General features: G+C 37.1%; 1 protein-coding gene across 4 annotated transcripts in view; it reads left to right on the forward strand.

Moving 5' to 3' along the window:
* Positions 1-17,299, forward strand: part of Fgf13 (fibroblast growth factor 13) — a 534,707-nt gene extending 517,408 nt beyond the window's left edge. For all 4 annotated transcript variants that reach the window (XM_057759648.1, XM_057759647.1, XM_057759649.1 and 1 more), the window contains 2 exons: positions 12,032-12,230; positions 15,862-17,299. In XM_057759648.1, the coding sequence (XP_057615631.1) occupies positions 12,032-12,230; positions 15,862-15,998 (336 nt within the window). In that variant the 3' untranslated portion in view covers positions 15,999-17,299. The remainder of the gene's footprint in view (positions 1-12,031; positions 12,231-15,861) is intronic.
* Positions 17,300-18,099: the final 800 nt, after the last annotated feature.

The raw sequence follows: 18,099 nt of genomic DNA on the forward strand, positions 1-18,099 counted from the left end.
GCTCTGCCTTCTTTCTTATAGAACTGAGGACCAGCAGCCCAGAGATGGCACTACCAAACATTGGCTGGGACATCCCATATCAGTCACTAATTTAAAAAAATACCCTACAAACCTCCTATAGCCTGATCTTATGAGGCATTTTTTTTTAATTGGGGTTTATTCCTCTCAGATGAATGTAGCTTGTAACAAGTTGACAAAAAAATAAATAAGTAAAATAAAATCACATCCTTTTTGGTTAATTGGATTGCCTTCATTTTTTAGACAAGATTCTACTATGTAGCTGAGGCTGATCTCAAACTCATTATATAGCATAGACTGGAATTGAAAACCTGCCTCAACTTACCACATTGTCACTTCTAATAGATATTTTTTGACAGAGCCTCTGGGGATTTTTTATGTAAGAGTGTATCTACAGATAGTGAAACTTTTGATTTCCTCTTTCCAGTCTCTTGCCTATTTGTTTTCCAGTATTGAAGGGGAATAATGAAAATGGGTCTCCTTATATTTTTAGAAGTTTTCGGAGTTTTCCAATTCAAGATAATGTTAGCTCTTGCCTTATAATATATGGTCCTTATGTTGTTGAACCTGTTCTTCCTTTGCCTAATAGTCAGTGTTGTTATTATGGAGGAATGGTAACTTTTCTCACATGTCTTTTCTGCAATCACTGGGATGATCTTATGCTTTTGTTTTATTTTGTTTTTCATTACATGGTGGTTGTGATTCCTGGTTGTATGTTTGTGAAGAGTCCCATTTGATCATGGTCATTGCTTAATATACTGTTACATTTATTCAGTTTGTTGAGATTTGTTCCTTATATGTCTGTGAAGGTTTACTATTTCTTCTTCACAATTCTGTTTTGGTAACTTACATGTGCCCAGGAATTCATCCTCCCTTCTAGTTCTTCAACTTTATTAGAATATATAATTATTCACAATACATTCAAAAATATTTACATTTCTAAGATGTCCATAACAGTATTTCCCTTTTCATCTGAGTTCATTGATTTCCTTCTTTCCTCTTATTTTAGTGAAGGCTTAGTCACTTCTGTTTCATTTAGAAAACTAGCTCCTTATTTTATTGATCTAGTATTCATTTATGCTTATATATTTATCTTGCTTTGTCACAAATCTTAACAAATTGCTTTCATTTTAAACTATGCTGACCAATGTTAGTGAGGAATGAGACCTTTGAATCATATAATTTTTATATACTGACAAAAATAACCCATTAGCCTTTGTAAAGGGGGTGTTTGTTTTCCTTTATTTCTGGCTTATTTTTAATATACTTTCTTTTAATTTTTTGTTTTGTTTTGTTTTGTTGCGATAACAATTCTCTAAATAGCTCTGACTGTCCAGGAACTTACTATATTGAACATGCTGGCCTCAAATTCAGAGGCCTCTTCCTCCTGAGTGCTGGGATTAAAGGTGTGGACCAACAGGCCCAACTGTGGGTTTTGTTTTGGTTTTTTTTTTTGTTTGTTAGAAATTATCAATAGTTCTTGATCATTATTTATTTTACATTATATAGATTGCCAATGCTTCTTCCAAGAGCCAACAGCCATCCAACAAACCCCCAACACTCAGCTTTGTTTGTAAATTTGAATAGAGTGAATAATCCATTGCATTGCACATCTTCATGGTACTGGAAGATACAGGATGACCAGTACAAAGCTGTAAGAGAACTATGGAACTAAAACATAGTACCTGATCCCTCACTGAGAGGCCTAGTGTTGTTCTAGTTCTTATTGATGATTAATTGTAAGGAAAGGGCAATATGTTGCTATGTTTGTGATGTTAACCTAAGGTAAATTAAAATGCCATAAACTATCCTGGACTATAAAAATGACATCAAGATTTTTTTAACAATATGAGGCAATAGAAAATAGACACAACCAAAAAAAAAAAAAAAGCCAGGCGGTGGTGGCGCACGCCTTTAATCCCAGCACTTGGGAGGCAGAGGCAGGTGAATCTCTGTGAGTTCGAGACCAGCCTGGTCTACAAGAGCTAGTTCCAGGACAGGCTCCAAAGCCACAGAGAAACCCTGTCTCGAAAAACCAAAAAAAAAAAAAAAAAAAAGAAAGAAAATAGACACAGTTAAGCATAATTTGCATTTATTTTCAAATGATTGCTAATTACCATGTGTATTTTTTTCATTTTTCTTTTTTTTATTCTTTTTTTAATTAAAATTTCCAACTGCTCCCCGTTTCCCATTTCCCTCCCCCTCCTCCTACATATTGCCCCCTCCCCCCGCTCCCCTCCCCCTATCCCCACTCCACTTTTCCTCCCCCTAGTCCACTCCCCCTCCCTCTCGATACTGAAGAGCAGTCCAAATTCCCTGCTCTACATGAAGACCAAGGTCCTCCCACTTCTATCTAGGTCCAGGAAGGTGATCGTCCAAACAGGCTAAGCTCCCACATGGCCAGTTCATGTGTTAGGATAGAAACCTAGTGCCATTGTCCTTGGCTTCTCATCAGCCTTCATTGTCCGCCATGTTCAGAGAGTCCAGTTTCAACCCATGCTTATTCAGTCCCAGTCCAGCTGGCCTTGGTGGGCTCCCAATAAATCAGTTCCAATGTCACAGTGGGTGGGTGTACCCCTCGTGGTCCTGACTTCCTTGCTCATGTTCTCTCTCCTTCTGCTCCTCATTTGGACCTTAAGAGCTCAGACCGTTGCTCCAAATTGAGTCTCTGTCTCTATCTCGATCCATCACCAGATGAAGGTTCTAAGGTGATATGTAAGATATTCATCAGTATAGGATAGGATCATTTCAGGTTCCCTCTCCTCAGTTGTCCAAGGTACTAGCTGGGGACATCTCCCTGGACACCTGCGAACCCCTCTAGAGTCAAGTCTCTTGCCAACCCTAAGATGGCTCCCTTAGTTAGGATATATACTTCGCTGCTCCCGTATCCATCCTTCCTATATCCTAACCATCCCAATCCCTCAAGCTCCTCCCATCCTCCCCTTCTCACGTTTCTCATCCCATTTCCCCTTAGCCCCAAGCCACCTCACCCGCTAGTTCCCAGTTTTTGCCCGGCAATCTTGTCTACTTCCCCTTTCCAGGCGGATGACTATACGATTTTCTTTGGGTTCACTTTCTTATTTAGCTTCTCTAGGATCACAAATTATATGTTCAATGTCCTTTATTTATGGCTAGAAACCAATTATGAGTGAGTACATCCCAAGTTCCTCTCATTTTTCAAGACAAGGTTTCTCTATGTATCCATGGTTGTCTTTGAACTCACACTGTAAGACCAGGCTGGACTCAAAACTCAGAGATCTGCCTGCTTCTGCCTCCCAAGTGCTGGCATTAAAGGCATGCATCACCATGTCTAGCCCTATGTATTTTTAAGTAATTTTGTGTCATGGAATTTTACAAGATCTATTTTATTCCTCTATCTCTCTTTTTTTATTTTTACTGCCATGGTTTACAGCACTGCAGCCATTTCATCCTGCTGCAGACAGAAATAAAAAAAGGAAAGGAGAAAAAAGGTTTCCTAATAACCAAACTTTGAGAACATTAAAATTCATCTGTAGCCCTAATTTGGGGTACAATTTATATTCTTTTATATTAGTAAAATACACATAGGCTAATCTTATTCTTGGAAATTGATTCCAGATGAAAAAGAACTCTGAAAATGAAAGAATGTATTTTGACCTGATTTTCTGGTTACTTATTATCAGAAGAAAGCCTTCAGTGAAGCTTCAGTCATATACAGCTTTTCATTGGATCTTTGAGCAAGAGCATAATTAAGTTAACAGAACTGGTAGACTATTACATCATTTTACAAAAATAAAGCCAAAGGATTCGATTGAAATGTTTAGTTATTTGGACACACAAAGATCAGGATATAATTATGTGCCTATGTCTTTCTTACAAGGATCTCTCTTTAGTCTTACTTCAGCTTAAGCACAGTTTTGTATTTCTTTTTTTCCAGATTTTTTATTTTATTTAAATTTTTTTCAAAAAAGAAAACAAACTTTTTTTTTTATTTTACATACCAATCCCAGTTCCCACTCCCTCCCTTCCTCACATCCCCTCCACCTTACCCCACCACCACCCCCTATCCAATCCTCAGAGATTGTAAGGCATATTGTTTTGGGGGAAGGTCAAAGCCCTCCCTACTACATCTAGGCTGGGCAAGGTATCCATCCAAAGAGAATGGGTTCTCAGAAAGTCAGTACATATAGTAGGGATGAATCCTGGTCTCACTGCCAGTGGCCCCCAAGTCTGATCCAGCCATACAACTGTCACCCACATTCAGAAGGTCTAGTTTGGTCCTTCCTATGCTGGGTCCTTCCCAGTCCAGCTGGAGTTGGTAAGCTCTCATTAGCTCAGGTAGACTGTTTCAATGGTGTGCCCATCATGGTTTTGACCTCTTTGCTCATATTCTCACTCCTTCCATTTTTCAACTGGACTTTGGGAGCTCGCTCAGCCCCAAGCTCTGCTGTGGATCTCTGCCTCTGTTCCCATCAGTTGCTGGATGAAGGTTCTATGGTGATATTTAAGATATTTATCAATCTGATTACAGGGCAAGGCCAGTTCGGGCACCCTCTCCTCTATTGCTTAGGGTCTTAGCTGGGGTCATCCTTGTGGATTCCTAGGAGTTTCCTTAGAACCAGATTTCTCCCTTACCCCATAATGGCTCCCTCAATCAAAATAACTCTTTCCTTGCTCTCATCTCTGTCCTTCCTCCATCTTGACTATCCTGTTCCCTCAAGTTCTCCTCCCCCTCCACTTCTCTCCTCTTCCACTTTTACCCTCCCTTCTCCTTCCTCCCCCATGCTCCCAACTGTCTTTCTTAAATTGATTTTTTTAATATTTTTAAAATTTTATGTGTGTATATTTTCCCTGTGTTACTGTATGTATACCACATTTATGTGTGGTGCCCACAAAGGTCAGAAGAGTGTATTGGATCCTCTGGAACTGAAGTTACATATAGTTGTAAACCACCATGTGAGTGCTGGGAACTGAACATGGACCATCTGCAGAGGCAGCCAGAGCTTTCAACTGAAGAACCATCTCCCCAGCTACACTATTTTGTCTTTTTTTTACCCTCTTTTGTTTCCTTCCCCCCACCCTTCTCTTCCATGTCTTGAAGATTGGATTTATCAGGCTGGCGATTTGGCTTATTTGGTAAACTGCCTGCTGTATAAGATGAGGCCCCCATGTAAAACCCTAGCACTGAAGTTTGATTGTCAGAGATAAGTAGATCCCTGGAGCTCAGTGGTCAGCAGCCTGATGAGCTACAGGTACAATATGAGAACCTGTTTCAAAATAATTGCATAGAAAACGAGCATGGAAGACATATAACATCAATTTCTACCTTCCACCAGAATCACCTGCACATGCACCCATAGGCACATGTGCACACACCCACATGAACATGCAATATAATACACACACTCACACATATACACTGGAGTTATCTCTAGGCTCCTTTCCTCACTTTATCACTTACTGTTTCTCCCCTAGGAGGCAAGTACTGTCCGCTTATGTCTCTCCTCTGGAAGAGCCTTCTATTTATTAGGTAGATGCAGTGCCAGAATTAACTCTTTATTTGAATTTGTACAAGGCATTTTCAAAGGTCTCATCATATGACATTGCACTTCACAGATATTTTCATCATATATGTATAGGTCAATCCTGTAACCCATGCCTTATACCAAGAACTGTCCTTAATTATCTTAGTCCAATGGGATTTTTGCATAAAATATTCCCCTTATCATAAATTAACACATTTGCTTGGCTACAGAGCACAATTTGTTGATTCCTGTTTCCTCAGCATCTTCCTTACCATGCTTTGAACTCGGTAATAATGCAGTTTATTTGCCTCAAATATACTCTTGGAGAGAATATCAAAGCTCTGGATATAATAATTAGTCCTGGATTTTGAGATCACTGATGTAAGAGAAGTCAATCTGGGGAATATAGGTAGTTACCTTGTCACCCCATGGGTATAATTTATATTTTAAAATTTCATTTACTTATCTTATAAAAGAGCTGAGACTCTGATTTTAATCTAGTCACGATTTTCAATACGCTAGAGAATAATTGACATACACAAATCAGACCTGCTTAAATAACCTGCACATTTTAAATCCAGAAAATTAATTCTCATTAGAACATGGCTCAAGATTAGATGAATGACCCTTGCTAGTGACAGTAATTGCTAAACTAATTGGAGGATTACTCTGCTGAAAATGTGCTGGAAGATAGAAGGGGAAAAGAGGTCACTGGGAGCACTAAAGAGAAAGGAAAACCTGTTAAAATATGATTATTGAACTTGCTGAAAAAATCATGGTTCAGGACTGTTAGTGATGCTTCTCTTCTTGTTCACATATAAATCTATAAACTGTTTTTATTTTCTGCTTTTTATTTTTTATTTCCTACTTTAAAAATGTCATAGGTGCAGTAAGCAAAATCTATTGAGAACAATAGCTTATACCAGGATCTGTGATGAGAGTCCTTGCTACCCAGGTTTAACATTACCAGATTTTGTAGGAACCACTTCAGTAGACAATTTTGCTCTCCCTAGATCCAAAAGAATCTATGCTGCCTACCTAAAAATATGTTGTGGGGGCTAAATGTGTAAAAAGGACATTTACAGTCTACATGGTAGTCCTGAAAGCTTCTCATCCTGCCTAGATACAAATACAAATGTAACACTGTCACCTTGCAGTGACATCATAGCTTAATCTACAAGAGAATGGAGGTGGGGTGGGTGGATGAGAGTTATTATGGCCTCTGTTTGCTAAATTATTTTTTTAAATTATAAAAGTATTTAATCTTGGTGCATCTGTTCTAATGCTGGAGATGTGCTTATAGAGCCTGACTGACAAATATACACAGAAACCTTAAGCTCTGTTGTTTGAGGTCATGGTTCCTGGTTGCACAGCAATAAACCATAGCCCTACTGGCATCATTCTAGATCAGCTGCTCTTCTAACCCAAGTCTCCTTTAACCAAGCTTTAGCTCCAGCAAGCCAAAGACTAGGCTGTCTCCACACTTTACCACTGTGACTGAAGCAACACAGAGCAGAGCTACATCTGTAGACTCTAAAAGAGAATAATGATTTACACTAGTCTCAAGTTCTGTGTTTTGGGACAATGTTTCTGGCACACCATTAAATCTTGTGTTTATTTGTATATGAATCCAGTATTACCCATTGTGCCTTAAAATGTCTATATTGAGACCTTATCTGTATTGATAGCAGCAGCTGACTCTTAGCATCCTTGGCTTAAAGAGTTCTCTAGTATGTTCTATTGATGTATGAGGGTTTTAAAATGATTTATTCATATTTGCTATTTTCACCTTCAAATAATTATTTACTTCTGAATAATATGAGTAAAGTGGGTTTGGAAAAAGAACTGTTCGATATTACTCTTGGATCTCTGTATTCTCTAAACTTCAATCCCTCATTTCTTGGCCAAAATATGATAATAACTAACTAGTATGAACTACATATAGATAAGAAGTTTAATAGTCACCAAAAAGAAACAAATCTTGAACTTGGAATAAAATACAAATCACCAACAGAGAAGGTCTTTGAGACAGATTATTTCATGAACTAAATATTATTTATCTGGAAAATGTGTATGAGCATGAGAGGTGAACAACATTTAAGAGAAGTTAATGCATTAAAAGTTATTAGTGGGCAATGATGGTGCACACCTTTAATCCCAGCACTCAGAAGATAGAGGCAGGCAGATCTCTGTGAGTTTAAGGCCAGTCTGGTCTACAAAAGCTAGTTCCATGATGGACCCCAAAACTACAGAGAAACCATGTCTTGAAAAAAATAAGTTATAAGTTCCAAAGTACCTTTTATTTTATACTCATATTAAGTAATTTCATAGGAACTATGCAAGGAATTTGTGACTCATATGCCCATTCTGATAGGAGATATTTATCTACTGCCTTTTAAATATAGGGCACAGCTATTGCTGCCTTCATTCAGTGCCTCTTTTGTGTTCACTTTGGTACCTTCTTTCAGGGAACCAGTGTTGAGGCATCCACAACCAATCAAAGTAAATTTGTTCCTTGATGTCCTTTTTACCAGGTCTCCTCAAAATAGGACTTTCTTGGCTTGGGCCAAGTACAATTTCCATTATTGATATTGCTTATATGTACTGAAGAGATGCAGTTGCACCCATAGCTTCTTTGTTGGACTCTTCTGCATAAAATGGGATGCTAAATGTTTCCACATTTTAATAGAATCAAGCCTCTACTGCCTACTCATTCTAACACAGGATAAAAATGACAGTGTCACACACAGAGAACAGAACACTCCCTTGGTTGCTTCAACGTGTTTTTTTTTTTCTTCTCGTTTTTGGCCTCGTTTTCTTCTCTGCTGAGCTTTTGAGTCCAAATTTAGTAGGGATGACTAAGAAATTGTCAGGATGTGACAGAGCATTCAGTTCATTGAGTCCTTCCTTGCCATTTTCCGATAGTTGTAACAATTGCCAAGACTTCCTCTTAGCGTTGTAGGTGCCACATTATTCTTAACAGCTGTTAAATCACTCATGCAAGATCTGTCCATGCAATGACAGCCTCCTTATAAATATAACTGAATTTATTCTATGATATAAAGGAAATTCCCTGCAGACGTTTTGGAAGCTGATACTCTAATAAGTCATGTAATTTTCAGTATTTAGTCTCCATCACTGCAATCCAACATTCATACTAGTCAACTGGTCTACCCTGAGCTTGGGGGATACAGCAGGATAGATTTTTGAAATACAAGTGCTTATCTCCCATGCATGGGTACCATGCCAATGATCTAGGTAGAGCCTCTGGGTGTCGATATAGATTTAATCAGTTCTGATTAGAAGAAATCATGTGTGATCCAAAGAGGAAATATATTTAAAGTAGATCTTGAGGGATGAGGAGAAAACTAGGAGATAGAGAAAAAGAAGGATGAGTTACTAAACAAGTAAATGGCATTTGGAAAGCCATGGAGAACCAAAGAATGGTGGTGACTGAATAGGAAACAACCAGTCAATAGTTGCTTTTATTATATGCGAGGTGAAATCATCCAGAGTTTATGAGGAAGGGAACCTTACTTTAAGTAAACAAATACATCAGGAGAATAAGATAGACCAATTATGAGATCCTGTTGAAGAGGTCCTAAAGTCATCTACTTGCCATAAGTATGCAAGGTGATGGCTATGGGAACATGAAGTAGAAAGCATATGAATGCACATATCTCCTGGATTTAAGTGTGAGAAGCTGCAACTTGGTAGATTCCAGATAATAAAAGAAGAGTGGAAGGATAAGTTGAGGATGGAGTAAGTGTTGACCTGTGCTTCAACCATTATTCCTTATTTCTGAGTTAAATTCATTCCCATGCTTCAAGACTCAAATATAATGATCTCTTCTGTCTATGAAACTGTCTTTAGTGTCCCTGTCAGAATTAGGTCTTATTTCTTCCTCTCTTCTCAGACAATATATATTTTTTTTTGAACTTTCTTTCTGTATTTCTGGCAGTATATACATCTTGTGTGCTAGTCATTTGCCTGATCCCTTCAGATATAGAGAAGAGTATATATTAATTATCACTGAATTTTTTAGTGTCATTCAGATATGTAATAGACCATCTGAAAATGTATATAAAATTAATGAATAATCACTCCTATCACACATAATGCTAAGCATGGCATGGTATGTTTGGGAGACTTAACTTAGGACACATTTTGGTCCTATCTACTCATTCTGTAGTCAGGAATATTTTCTCATGTGGTTTGCTGTGGGACAATGGTCTTATACCCTGTCACTTATATTGTTTTAATAAAACACTTATTGTCCAGTAGCCAGGCAGGAAGTATAGGTGGGGTGACCAGGCAGGAAGTAGAGGCAACCAGAATAGGAGAATTCTAGGAAGAGGAAAGGTTCAGTCTTTAGTTGTAACCCAGACACAGAGGAAGCAAGATGAGAAGGCCTCACTGATAAAAACTGCCAAGCCACATGGCAAACACAGATAAGAATTATGGGCTAATTTAAGATGTAAGAATTAGTTAATAAGAAGCCTGAGCTAAACAGGTCAACCAGTTTATAATCAATGTAGGTTTCTATGTGTTTCTTTGGGACTGAATGACTGCAGGACCAGATGGGCATTTCAGAGGGCCTCTGTTAGAGTTTCCTCTGAGTAGTGGGATCCTCTGGGCCAGTGGTTGAAGAGTGTCACCTAACTTGATCATCTGTAGCATTCAACAGATTTCCCAGGAAATTATTTCTGACATTTTATGAAAGAAAAATCTACTTTCCAAGGAAGAATATTTTATCCAAGTGATGATTTAATTCCCAAGAACTCCAGATATTTTCCTCATCACTAGAGAAACTTTGACTTTCTCTGTGTTGAAAAATCCCACAAAACAGAAAATTTCAGAACCCATAAATAGAACTCCTTTAAGTTTCTCCCATGTGACAGTTGCCCCAGAAGTACATTTCTGCTTTAGTAGGTTGAATTTGTGTGAATCCTGGAAGATCTATGGTGTATTCCTAGTCTGAATGAAATAACCCCCAAATATACTTGACCAAGTACATTCTGCAGAGCAAATAGGGACATAGTACTGAATGAGGTAGGGTTTAATAAAAAAGAAAAGAAAATTGGTTGCAAGCTTCCCTTTCAGAAAAATGCTGAAAAATGTGTTCCCCTTCACTAAAGTAACTTTTAGAACATTTCAAATCTTGTTGCTCAGCTGGCGTATATACTGAGCATGATATTAAATGTGAAAATGAAGGAAAAAAGAAACACAGAGACATTGCTTTAAAAAGACCAGTAGCCTAGAAAACATGCAAACAAGGCTTTGTAAATACTGGGCAAAATGATTAACTGTTGTTCCTGCTAACATTTCAGCAAATTAGGGGAAAGATCTGATAACATCGTTGGTATCTACTTTATTTTTCTTTTTCTTTTCCACTCCAAGTGATCATTCTGCTACTCTATGAATTTTTTTATAGGTTAAAATCTACTGTTTTATTTAGCTTAGAAATGACCACTTTAATATATGTGTATTTCATGTATATGTGCATATATACACGCAATCTAAAAAGAAGGCTGATTTTTGTCCTTCAAACAATCTACTATGGTTAGAAAACTTTCATCTGAATGACCCATTCTAAAGAAAATATGGCACAGTCCAATACAGGAAACCAGAACTCCAGGGTTAAAGTCCTCTGGGTTATTTGCTTGCGTTTGTTCATAGAATTTCTGTAAAGTATTTACTACCATATTGATTTGCTTGTGACTGTTAATTTATGAAAATAATGAGGTTAGAGGTCAATTCTATTTTGAATTAAGATCCAATAAACTAAAAAATATCAATTCTATTTACCTTATGGTGAAAAATAAACTTTTTTGTAAAACTATTTTAGAAAACTAGGCAACCAGCATCCTAATGTTGCTTTAATATTCAGGCAATTGATAACCATACTAAATGATAACCTGAGAATTTATGAAAATCATTAGTCGGGTGAGATGACTCAGCAGGCAAAGACACTTGGCACACAAAGCCTAAGTTCAATCCCCAAATTGTAAATGAAAGTGCAAGGAATGAACATATTTGTTTTCTGACCTCCACATGTGAGCCATACACATCACACACACTACTCACATACACAATAGTAATAATATAAAAATAAATGCAAACTAAATCTTATTTTCCTTTTATTTATTGTTAAGGGAAACAAGACTCCTATAACAGCTTTATGCTTGTCTTCCAATCCCTTTACTCTTGAATTAGTCCAGCATACATTTTTGTGGCTTGTCCAAATCTTCAAATTGCTTACTACAGAGTACCAATCACTGATCAGCCACATTCTCACTTTGGGTGCTCTCTTAGAAGATAACATAAATTGCTACATGTTGTCTTTTGTTTTCCAGTGGTAATAATTTGTTCTATTCTAATAGAATACCCTTCATACAAGTTTTAATAAAGTATTATCTAAATTCCTGAAATGCATTTTTCTTTCTATTCTACCTGAAATTCACACCCTTATAAATACTGACTTTTTTGTTTATTTACTTTTGTTGCAGGAACATTTCACACCTGAATGCAAATTCAAAGAATCAGTGTTTGAAAATTATTATGTGACATACTCATCGATGATCTACCGTCAGCAGCAGTCGGGCCGAGGGTGGTATCTGGGCCTGAACAAAGAAGGAGAGATCATGAAAGGCAACCACGTGAAGAAGAACAAGCCCGCAGCACATTTTCTGCCCAAGCCACTGAAAGGTAAGTTTGCTTGCCTATGGATTCTGCTATGAATATTACTAGTTTAAATACTTCCTTTTCATCCTTTTGTACGTGACACATAATTCTTTCATATTAAGACATCTATACATACATTTTCAAGCATTTTACAGTACTAAAAATGATCAAGGTCAAAATGTAAAAGCCATGCCAACATTCAGACATTGACAGTGGCATCTACTCTCATTTTACCTTAACCATAATAACACCTTTATTAGAAGTAAGTACCTAAATTACAAACTGAAGGCAACTAAGAACCTTACATTATACCAAAATGGCTTGTAGAGATTAACCATGGAGTTTAAAATGTATACATATTTAAACTTTCTAGGAAAAGCCCTTGGTCAATATAGTCTTAAGAATTTTCTTTCACAATTTTTTTTCAGATTAAGAGAAATAAAAGAGTGATCTCAGGGTTTCTATTGCAGTGGTAAAACAATATAACCTAAGACAACTTGGGAAACAATAGGTTTGTTAATCTTATACTTCCACCTCACAGTCCGTCATCCATGGAAGTCAGGACAGGAACTCACACAGAACAGGACCTGGAGGCAGAACCTGATGCAGAGGACATGAAAAGATGTTGTTTACTGACTTGTTCCTCATGTCTTGCCCAGCCTGCTTTCTTATAGCACCAAGGTCCTCCAGCTCAGCCTGATTTCTTATACCACTCAGACCATCAGTCAAGGGTGGTACTGTCAAAAGTGGTCTAGACCCTCCCATGTCAATCATCAATCAATGAAACGCCCCCACAGGCTTACCTGTCCAGTCTGGTGGGAGAATTTTCTTCGCTGAGGTCTTTTCTTCCTAAATAGTTCTAACTTGTATCAAATTGACATAAAATTAGCCAGCACAATTGACTACTTATCAATTTGATACACAAGTACACAAAAACTAGAACCTTCCCTTGTTTATTTGTCCCCATGATGGCATGTCAATATTAGTATTACAGTATAAAACATTCCAATTTTTTAAAGTCCTATGGTCTTTAAATTTTCAAACATTTTAAAAGTTTAGTCTCTTCAAAACGTCCAACATCTCTTTCAAGTTCAAAGTATTTCTGAACTATCTAAAGTCTCTGTAAATTCCCAAACTCTTTCTAAAATACCTAAAGTCATTTAACGGTGAGCTTCTGTAAAATCAAAAACAAATTACGTACTTTCTTACTATAAGAAAGAATAAACATAGGACTACAATCAAATCAAAGCAAAACAAATATTCAACAACGTAAAAAGTTTAGTGCTTGATGTTTGGGACCAATTTATGATGCTCTTTGTTCAAAAACTGCCTTGGGAGCAGCCCTTCTTGAAGCTTTGCTATTCACAGCATACACAACTTCTCTTCTAGATTCAAGCCAGCTCTGCTCCACAGCTGGTGCTCTCCTTGATGATTATGCCATGTTACTAACATCTCCCAAATGTTCACATTTTTACTCCACCTGGGCTGTACCTTCACCAATAGGTTCTTTTGGGCTCTTCTCATCAGGGACTCTTACCCTGCACATGGGGTCAATTTCTCAACTACCCCTTCAATCCTGGAGCTTCTACTTCAACTGAAATTTACCAATGGCCTCTCCTGACCTCTCAAAGTGCAAAACCTTATTTGCTCTCTATTAACCCTTCAAAACTAGTAATACCTGGTAAACACACATCATCTATTTTGACTACCAGCACAAGGTACAGCTTTGGCCACCTTTGAACTGTAGCTCTGTGTGCTGCCCCTAAGCCAACACTTCCCAGATGCTGGTATCTTCTTAATTACATCATATTCGTTAACCCATCTGACAGGTATCAATTGCCCCAACAAAGCAAAAGTTTTACATTGGTGGGTCTTCATTTAAAATATCAAGTAGGTCCATAGAGTCTTTAACGTACACTCAAAAAATCCCTCTGAAACTTCATAAGCCAGGCTTCCATTATCTGCACTGTTCTATATTCGTTGTTCTCACAACAACTCCCTACGTTTTGAACAATCAATGGGTTTTCCAGTCCAACATCCCAAAGTTCACGGTCTTCCCTAACACATGCTCAAGTCTGTCACAGCAATACTTCATGATCTGATACCAATTTCTTTTTTAGCTAGGGTTACTATTTGCTGAGATAAAGCACTATTACCAAAAACAACTTGAGCAAGAAAGGGTTTATTTCACTTCCACTCCACACCACAGGACATCATAAAAGGCAGGAACATAGAGGCAAGGACTAAAGCGAAGGTCATAGAGAAATGCTGTTTCGTGACTTGTTCAGCCTGCTTCCTTACGCATCCAGTCATCAGCTCAGTGGTGGAACCACCCACACATAGGCCCTCTTGCACCAATCAAGAATACCATAATCAAGCTTATAGTTCAATCTCCTGGGGGCATTTTCTTAATTAAGGTTCTCTCTTCCCAAATAACTCTAGCTTGTGTCAGGATAAGACAAACCTAGCCAAAACAGATATAAAGATAAAATTGGTAATAGCAATATCAGAGGGAAAGACATAGACACGAGGCAGAAAATACAAACAAAATAGAAGAAATTACCCACATGAGATTACAGTAGAGGCTTAAAGTAGTAGTGATTGAAATAAATGTTACATTGTGTTTTACAACTCATTTCCTGGGCCAGAATATCCAAAATCAGGTTCTAGCTTCATTTTCACTATCAGAGAGATGGGACTGTATTTGTGTTTGAAGTCTCAACTATATAACCGGGCTTTCTTTCTCCTCCCAGTTGGCCTCAAATTCATGATCTTCCTTTCTAAACCTCCAAAGTGCAAAAATATCAGCATTTGTAACCATGCCCCAATGTTAACTGAATGATTTTGAAATAGTCCTTTTCTACATGTGCCTCATGATTTTCGGTAAAATATAAGTAAGAGAATTCACTGGGCTACTTAGTGATACCAGAGCATCATAGGCTACAATCAGAATCTATCTCTAATAAAAAAAATGAGTTTCTATATCATAGTATTCTTACAAGGTGATGCATGTACTTCACAGGTATACACTAGTACTGTGATGTATAGCCCAACAATAATAATTGTTACCATTTATTTTTCTACGAATCATACTAATACATTTAATCTTATAGAGTTTCATTTAAAGTGTAATAGAAATCAATGTTTTAAAATTGTAAAATTTTACTATTACACTTTCTCAGTGTGTTATAGATTATATTTAAATATCTGAGAGCTTTATTAAATGTGTTTTCATTATTCCCTGCATATAAAACTGTAAGTGATAGAAGTTAGGTATTAAAATCCTTTATGTATGACTATATGAGGACTAGAATTCATTTAATTTAATCTCATCCACACTGCTAAGTACTTGTATGTTTAAGTTAAGACATAGGAAACTTAGTAACAAAACAAAATTTTTGTGTTTGTTCCTTTTCAATGATCAAAATTAAATCTTTTGATAATACAAAGCTGTTTATTGTTTATAAGATATTATATATATAATATATATATATTGCAGAATATATATATATTGCAGAATGACTAAGTTGAGATGATGAACATGAGCTTTGCCCCTGGACTTAGAAGTTTTAAAATGTAAACACCAGATCTATTTTAGAAATTTGGAACAGTGAAATACATAAAAGGCCTTTTCCACCATCTCTGTGCTTTTCAGTGGCCATGTATAAGGAGCCGTCTCTGCATGATCTCACGGAGTTCTCCCGATCTGGAAGTGGGACCCCGACCAAGAGCAGAAGCGTCTCCGGTGTGCTGAATGGAGGCAAATCCATGAGCCACAATGAATCAACGTAGTCAGTGAGGGCAAAACGAGGGCTCCATAACAGAACCTTATGTCCAGGTGCTGTTGAATTCTTCTAGCAGTCCTTCATCCAAAAGTTCAAACTTCTCATTGAGGTTTAACAAACACACAGGCAGAGTTCCCTATTCTATCTGCCATTAGACCTTGTTATCATCCATACTAAAGCCCCATAATTTAGAGTCAGCTTGTGCAAAAGAATGCCAAGCATTATCAATGAACTAAATCTGGAAGAAGGACTGCCAAATAGTCTCATGATCTCACCTATACTTTGGAGATAACAGCAAAAATATTTCACAGCACTAGTGCTGGTCAATTTGATTCCCAACTAAGAAAATTTGAAAGACCACAACTATTCTTTAAAAAAATAAAATAAAATTAACTGCTTAAATGTTTTGTAGAGGCAAACGAATTCTGTGAACTGTGTTGTTTTCTTGGCTTCATGTTTTCTATCTATGCTTGATTCAAGTGTACTCTTAAATATAGTGAAACTGTATGATTTCTGAAATTCTGTAGTTCTATCCACTCTTTCACTTAATCCAAAACAACCAAATTCAAGGTTAAATCTGAATTGGCATAGCAGGCTCAAGGTAGCAGTATTATCATGGGTTGTTTTCTCTCTCCCTCTCCACCTTTATCCCTACCCCCTTCTCCCTTTATCTCTCTTTTTCTCTCTTTTTGCTGTTAATTAGAACTGTAGTATTCTGGTCAAGTTCTTGTGCTGTACTTTGTGCGTAGAAATTGAGTTGTATCGTTAATCCCAGTCAGTATAGATAAATTGAAACAGGATTATCCTCAAGTGTAGATTACTCTTAATTCCATTCGTGTATCATGTTTATCTATTGTTGTGGCTTCTTGTGTAAAGACAGGAACTGTGGAACAGTGGTGTTGTCTCTTGTGTTGTTCAAATAAGAACTGTATCATCTGTACAGGTACAAGTCCTTCTGTTCTCGTACTTGGCACGTGACCATTGTATTATGTACAAGGTAATGTTGAGACTGGTTCCCCCTAAACAACATATATTATACTTGCTACTGGAAAAGTGTTTAAGACGTAGCTAGGTTTCCATTTAGATCTTCATATCTGTTGCATGGAAGAAAGTTGGAATCTTGGCATAGAGTTGCATGATATGTAAGATTTTGTGCATTAATAATTGTTTAAAATCTGTGTTCCAAAAGTGGACATAGCATGTACAGGCAGTTTTCTGCCCTGTGCACAAAAAGTTTAAAAAATTGTTTAATATTTGTTGTTGTATACCCAAATACGCACCAAATAAACTCTTTATATTCATTCAAAGAAAAAAATCTTCAGTGTGTGTTTATTATCCATTTAATGCTATCAAATATATTAGAAACTGGATTTAAAAACTAAATTTCGTAGATAAGGCCACTAGCTTCAGATAAGTTACAATATAAACATCTGTTTTCACATGAACACTCTTTACAGTGTGTCTATTAATCTTAAACTTTCAGATTGGGCATTCAGAAATCAAAGTGTACAAGGATCTATAGTTTGCCATCCCTTTTGCATTCACAGCATCATCACTGCCTCTTTGCCTCACTCCTTTCTTCTGTAGACGAAAAACACAAGACTAGATAGCTAACTTCTTCTCTACCTGGGAGAGTAGAAGGAAAATACAAGCCTTCCTTCCTGTGGATGCCTTTTTTTTCTAGCTCTCTAGAGCTGCTGATGTCTAACAATAAAGGCTTTGGGAGTTGTCAACATGGGAAGAATGGTGGCATAAACCAAATAAAGGGGTGTGTTTCAAAGCATATATAACATAGTTACCATGGCACCAAGACTTTTTACAGAGAAATAAAGGTGATGATTCCCAAGATGTTTGGACCAGATTCAGCAGAAGCTCCTCACCAATCTCATCTGTAGACAGAAGTTTCTTTCCATCCCAGTCCCATAGACATTCAATCCCCAGTAAAGACACAAAGACATATATTAATTATAATCTGTATGGCCTATTATCTCAGGCTTATTATTAACTAGCTCTTACTACTTAATTTAACCCAAAATTCTTATTTATGTTTAGTCACGTGGCTTGGTACCTTTTGTCAGTGGCATTCTCATCTTGCTTCCTCTGCATCT

Source organism: Chionomys nivalis, chromosome X, assembly GCF_950005125.1.
Source record: "Chionomys nivalis chromosome X, mChiNiv1.1, whole genome shotgun sequence".
Lineage (NCBI taxonomy): Eukaryota > Metazoa > Chordata > Mammalia > Rodentia > Cricetidae > Chionomys > Chionomys nivalis.